The 6,775-nt window shown below is 36.7% G+C and overlaps 1 protein-coding gene across 1 annotated transcript; it reads right to left on the bottom strand.

Moving 5' to 3' along the window:
- Nucleotides 1-225: 225 nt before the first annotated feature.
- TMEM170B (transmembrane protein 170B) lies at nt 226-5,338 on the bottom strand (the record flags this gene model as incomplete). The annotated part of the gene is made up of 2 exons (XM_009871716.1): nt 226-356; nt 5,168-5,338. Coding segments are annotated over 2 exons (302 nt in total), but the record flags the coding sequence as incomplete, so codon positions are not given.
- Nucleotides 5,339-6,775: the final 1,437 nt, after the last annotated feature.

The following is a 6,775-nucleotide window of genomic DNA, read 5'->3' on the forward strand; positions in this document are numbered from 1 at the left end:
TGAGGCACCCAAGGCGCAGAGCAGCAGGACAGCAGTTCCGACACTAGGGGACAGCCTGTTCCTTCGACTGAGCCTCTAGGTGGACCGTGCAGCTCCACATCATTCGCTTCCTCTTGTGTCAGAAGTCGAGTCTGTGAGCCGAGGAGTCCACCTTCAGAAGGCTTCCCTTCAGATTAAAGATTATCTTTAACTGGTTGCGCTTTTTCCCTCCCTTCTATACAAGTCTCAAAGCGTTGCAAGAATTCTTGAAAATGAGATAATTAATGTCAGTACTGTCTGTCCGACACCAAAGACAAGAGCTTCTAAGGGAGCCATATTCTTTCCTGCTACTCTGTAAATTCCAGCTACTGCAGCACCTAGGAATCACAAGAAAAACAATGATCAAACCACAGAAAAAGCTAAGGCCAAAATATATGACAAATTATTTTCGGTGTCTATGCATCAACTATTTATAGAACAAACACTGTATTACTTCATGGCACTACAGAATTATTTGCCTTACTTTTATTTTTCTAGTTATGCAAGTCCTTCAGGAATGATTTTCCCAGCTGAACAAAATTAAACCAAACAGACATTGGAAGAGTTAAGAAAATTGAATCTTGCCATTTCCCTGTAGATATCTTCAAATTTTATATTTTTCTTTTCATGTTTGTCTACAGGTAATTTGAAATTAGAGTAAAAAAGTCCTCTAACAAGTGTCCAAGTCTGAAGTATAGTTTAATAGTGCTTGTATAAGCAAGGGAGAAGACAACAACAGTAAAACTACTAGTGCCTGCAAAATAACTGTTAACACACATCTAACAGTTTAATTTAACATTTCAGTTGAATAACTTGGTCATACTATGTCACATCAGTTTAGTTTTGACTTAAACTACTCAATTGTTGACAGCTATTCAGCAAATCAAGCAAAACATGAAAAAGATCAAAGTGTTGCACTGTTATCCATGGACATGTAATCAATGATCAGACTTTGAGGTATAACACGTTAAAATTAAGAGACCAGTTTTCTTGTCCAGTTGTGCACACATTTCCATTTATAGTATAACATCAAACAGCCAGGATAAATCAGAGACAAAATATTGCACTGCAAACAAAGCCAGGCACTACTAACTCCCTTCTGCTGTCTTTTAGATACTGAATTTATCACATGCCTTCAAAGAACAAAAGCCACAGAGCAAGAAAAAGTCTTTGTATCAATCAGTCAAAAAAACCCGCAACATGCTAATGATGAGTAACACCTTCTGCTCAAATAATTTCTGAGGCTCTTAAGGCTACTAAAATTCTCATTCAAAAAAAGAAACACGGGCTTGTGTATAGCTGGGTCCATAGGTAAAAGTTACTCAATCCAAACCTCAAAATTTCACCTAGAATGAAGCTTTTACACGATACTTTTTGAACTAGTGTTTTCTGTACAGTGCTTGCTTTCCTTGCCTAAAGAGCAAACATTAAATTTATTATCATTTATTTCAGAATTAATTAATTTTTCCTGAAGATGAAACCCCATAACTTAATTACAGACTTTCAGTATGTGTGCTCTGAGATGCCATCTAATCATAATTAAATGCTTTCAAAGATTACAGAGACTTTTCAAGCTCAAGGAAAACCAAAAAGCCACCACGTTTTTTTAAATAATAGGCAAGAGTTTTAGAAAAAATTGGCATTTTCTTGGTTTTGCACAGTCATTAACAGAAATAATCTGCTCAAGTGATCAAAAAATGCATTAGTTACACAGAAATACATTAAATCCCAACAGGTTTTCTGGAAGTACGATCTGTGTCTGAATCATCTGACAAAAAAGTAACACCTCAGTTTTACAAAAATTCCAAGAAGAGTAGAATTCACTAATAATTGTAGCCACAACAGTATTTACAAACACCATTATTCAGCCTGTTAAGTAAGATTTGTGGTTGATGGTTTGGTTGTGGGAGGTTTTTTTATTTTTTATTTTTAAAAAACCCACCAAACACACACACATATTCTGCAGTGTATTTTGTCAGAAATCTCTCACCAGAAGGCTAGCCTTCTGGTATTTCACTCAGCTACCTTGCATAAGCTTTTCCATTTGTTCCTTGACTATCTGCTGTCAAAAACTAAAACAGATCCTTTAGCCTAAGCCCAGTACTGACATTAAAATTATTTTGCTGATTGGACCCTCAAAGTGAATTCAAAACAGTCCAAACTGGGATACCCACATTTGATTCTACTAGTTAATTGATAACAGAAATTTTTTTTTCACTTCTTGAAAAAAACACAGATTTTCTGGGAAACATCAATAACATAACCATAAGGATTTGTTCGTTGGTAATTATGTATTTATACTCATCAAATAACAGCATGCAATGCAACCTCTAATGCATAACCCAGTGCAACTGGCATGAAGCCAAAGCACACTGCGACAGGCTCCCAGTGAGGGAGATGAGAATATGTCTCCAAAAAGGAGTGGGGAGAGAGGAAGAACAGACCCTTCTGAACAAAACACAGCTAAAATCCTTGCCTTAAACTGCCTGACATTTATCTGTTCTTGGCTGGTTTGGATTTTTGGTTGTGGATTTTATTTTATTTTTTGGGGGCAGTATCCTCTGCTATTTAGCAATATTTTAATAGTTTTTTATTGCCATTAAGTTCCATGATTTTTTTTAAAGCCTAGAAACTGAGGCGTTTTCTGTATGCTAGTAAAAAGATCCCAGAAGGCCAGAAAGTTTGAAATATCTACCTAAGCAAAATTAAACTTGCATTATTTAATAAACATGTATTGCATTCATTCACCTACACTAATGACGAAATAAAAAAACGAAAGCTGAAGTCAGTTTGCTATTTCAATTTCTTAAGTGTTGGATCAGGCATATCCAAACTACTAAATACTTCAACTTGCATCCCATTTTACAGCACAATAGCTACTAAAAATCTTCTTTTTAAATCTTCTCTTGCAAATTTTGTCATCATAATTTGTCTTCAGAAGCTCTCCACAGACTTTCTTTCAGTATGAAACAACCCAGTGCTGTCCAGAAGCAACACTACCTGAAAGTAAAAATATTTGGCTAACCAAGCTGCAATGCTCTCTGCAAAACCTTTGGGAACAGCACAAGGAGTCCACAGTCTAAGCTTGGAGAAATTCTCAGGCAAATTTACACATAAACAGTATTGCTACTTGTTAAATGTTTTGACCTGCAAAACTGGATGCCAAGAATACAACCGTGTTGCTCCTCTTTTTATGCATAGATAAAAGACACAAAGTTCTTTCATTTGAAAAACACTGAAACTGAATCCTCTCCACCACAGAATACTGTAGAAGTCTCTACTTGGATATTCCAGCATCACCTTTCCAATCTTCAGTTCTTCAGAAACGCTCTTGGACAACTCAGCTTGTAGCTGGGCCACTGCCATGTTAATCATAAGACAAAAATCAGCATTATATGTAATGTAAGGTACTCAACTGGTTTCACCTCACCTTAGCAAAAAAAAAAAAAAAAAAAAGAAAAAAAGCAGCTAGCAGTATACTGGAAATTCTAACCTTAGAAATATATAGCAATTAAAACCTTTTGAGGAAAGTCCTAATGAAACTTTTCTTGTTTTTGTTTTTTTTTAACCTGGAAAACCAAAAGGCAAGAAGGACTTTCAGTAGCAATATGAAGTGATCCGTCACAAATCATCCATGAACATGTCCAAAGCTGAAATGGTATCACTGTTTTGATCGTCTGGGCAGTACACAGAAAAACGGGAATGAAAGGCAGAAAGGCTTGTCACCAGCAGACTATATGACAGTTGCTAGATTTACAGCTCCTTACTCACAACGGCCTTTCAAGTTAGACCATCTTGTCAACAACACTGAAGATCTTTGGGTTAAAGAGGGCCTCATTCAATCTACAGAGTTTAGTGTTGGGTACTCCTTACTAGCATTGTTTTAGACAAGGAAGCACAAGCTTCTTGCCCGTAAAGATAATATTCACTATTTCTTCCCCAACCAGGAGACTCGCCATGCTCCTGTTTGCTTGGGAAAGCTATTGCTCTGCTCTATAAGTCACATAAGCATAGCTGGATAATACGATAAAGCTGAAAACCAAATAAAGTGTCCTGCTGATCTTGCAGCATATATTTCAGTACTGACACAAATAACAGAATTTCTCAGCCAAGACAGAAACCAGTATCTGACACAAATAACTCTAGATGGAAAGCACTAAGCAGCATTTCCTCAACACATTCTTGGCAACATCACTTGTGCACCATACCTGGCCAGCTGTAACCACATAAACCACTCCTGCTTTCTGCAGTGTTTTAACGATGAGTATCGGTTATGACTGCAGCTCTGTAAACTTTCCAGATGTTGTTTGACCAGATAAATGGTTAACATCTTATCTGTGGATACAGTGTCAAGGAAAAAAAAAAAGTATCTAGTGGTAGACCCTAGACTAATACCATAAGAAACTACGTAACAGATGCCCTTGCCAAAGACAACAGCACAGCTTAATATTATTTTTGTTTTGACTGGTGGGGAGTCTAATGGCCTTCCTCAGTCTTTCCTTCCAATCCCAAATAATCCAAAAGTAGAAAGTAACATTACGGCCAAGACCAGGAACTTCTTTCAAATCCATGAACCAAGCCTAACATCTCCAAACAAATGAATTTTCTTAGCTGTAAATGACTATCTGCATGGCAATTTTCATTCTTTTAAGAGAGCAACATCCTCTCCAACTACAATTTAAAAACCTCCAGTAGGACCAAGGAAATAAGCAGGAATTCAGCCTTGCAACGAGTGGAATCAGGACTTCATTTCCAAAAGAAACCTGTGGCTTAAATGGTACTAAGAAGTGATCTCAATCAGAAGCCTGTGACAAAAAAAAACTTGCAACAAGTATGTTAAGAGTGCTCTTCCCGATCCCAAAAATATGTGACCGGCTGAGCATAGACCTTTTGAACAGCTTGGTACCCAACATTTCCAAAATGAAAGAATAAGATGATTTCCGCACTCTCCTAGCCATTTATAGTAGTTTTATCTTTACATAACAGAAGAGCAACTCAGCTGTCATTAGCATTAGGATAGCTGTATAACTAAGGCAAAATCCTTAATAAACATTTAATAAATCACTAAGAAAAAGGCATTGTGTTTGTTTTTTCCTTTTTATAAGTTAGATGTAAAACAAAAAAATAAAAAAAGACAAGAGAGACTTACTGGTTATCATTGCTTTTTTTATAGAACCCAGAAATCCAATGCTGACCACAATGACAGAGATCAGCCTCCCCTGCCTATGCCTCTGCAGCATCACAAACATTAATACTCCCACAGCACCATGGACAAAGAGAGAGGAGAAGAGAGCCCAGAGGAAAACCCAGTACCACATCTCTGAAAGAAAACAGTCAAAGAAAGGGTTAATATTTCTGAGACAAGAATGTAGTAAGTAAGAAATTTTAAAACATTGCATACAATCAACAGTAAGAGGAAAGCAATACTGATTTCCAGCTTAAAAGGAATCAGCGTGACAACATCAGCATATGCTCAAGACAGTTTCCCCCTTTTAGCAGTCTGTCATAAAGGAATAACTCTTATGATCCAAGAGTTATAAAAAGGATTGTGACACAATTCTTAATTTAGATGTACGATTACAAGAAGTCCATCATTTTTTAATGTTTTCTTCGAACAACATTAATTGCAGTTTCTTACTAGGTATTATAACTGGTCCTGCAGAATGAAACACTCTCTGAAACAAAGAGTGAACCAGGAAAAAGTCAATAATTGTTTCGAGGTGTTTTTTTGATTCGTCACTGTTTTTCCTCACAAGAAGAGACAGCATCAGGTAACATCAAATGGGAAAACTAAGATTAAAGACTTTGGTTTATCTACCCAACAGCTGTAATAGTGTGTTCCATCGTATTAGCTTCAAAGGCACAAATAAAAATCCTACAATTTTAACAAGAAATTTTAACACATCTAACTCCTTGCTTCTAATTGCTTAGCATAGAACTTCCCAGAGATAGGTAGTCACTATTATTTAAATTACTAAGAAAAGACAAAAGATCATGAGAATATGCAGAGTACAAACACTTCTCTGAAGGACTGCACACATGATCATCATCTTCAAAGAAAAGAGCAAGAACCATCAATGAAGCTGCATAAGAAGTAAAAGAACCTCTCGGTAAGAATTTTCTAAAAACATTTACTACAACTCAAAAGGGTGAGGAAATTCAACAAAAAAGAATTTTTTTGGTTTTTTAGTTCAACTACAGTAGGTAGATATTATCACAAAATTCAGCCAACTGGGGCACATTTTCCTGATCAATATAGCCCCATGAAACTGCTCTTAGTTCCAAGGTTTTGCTGCAGTTTTCCCTCACAAAAAACCCCAAACCCAAACACAAAAAACCATGTTCCTTACGACAGCAGGATACTTATTGCTTATGAGGTGAGCCCGTATTTTTGAAACCTGAAACATACCAGTCACTTGAACAGAAATATAACACAATTAGCTAGCTTAAAAAATATTTGGCAGCTCAAACAAAACATACTGCGACAGGATGCTGAGAAAGAATGGTTGCTACGCGGTAACCACAGCCCTTTGAGGCCAACATCAACATCACATCTATATCCATAGCACAAATACAGAGTTTAAGCTTTTTCATTTGGCATTTCTTTGAGAGTAGACTCAACCCTTCCCCTTTAACACAGGCATAAAACATGAAACTACGTCACAGGACTTAGAACTCCTCTAAATGAGGGAAACCAAGCAAGGAAGTTGGGTGGTAAATCTACATTCAATTAACACGGCAGTTGTAGTTCAAGATA

This window comes from Apaloderma vittatum, unplaced genomic scaffold (genome assembly GCF_000703405.1).
Source record: "Apaloderma vittatum isolate BGI_N311 unplaced genomic scaffold, ASM70340v1 scaffold10256, whole genome shotgun sequence".
NCBI lineage: Eukaryota > Metazoa > Chordata > Aves > Trogoniformes > Trogonidae > Apaloderma > Apaloderma vittatum.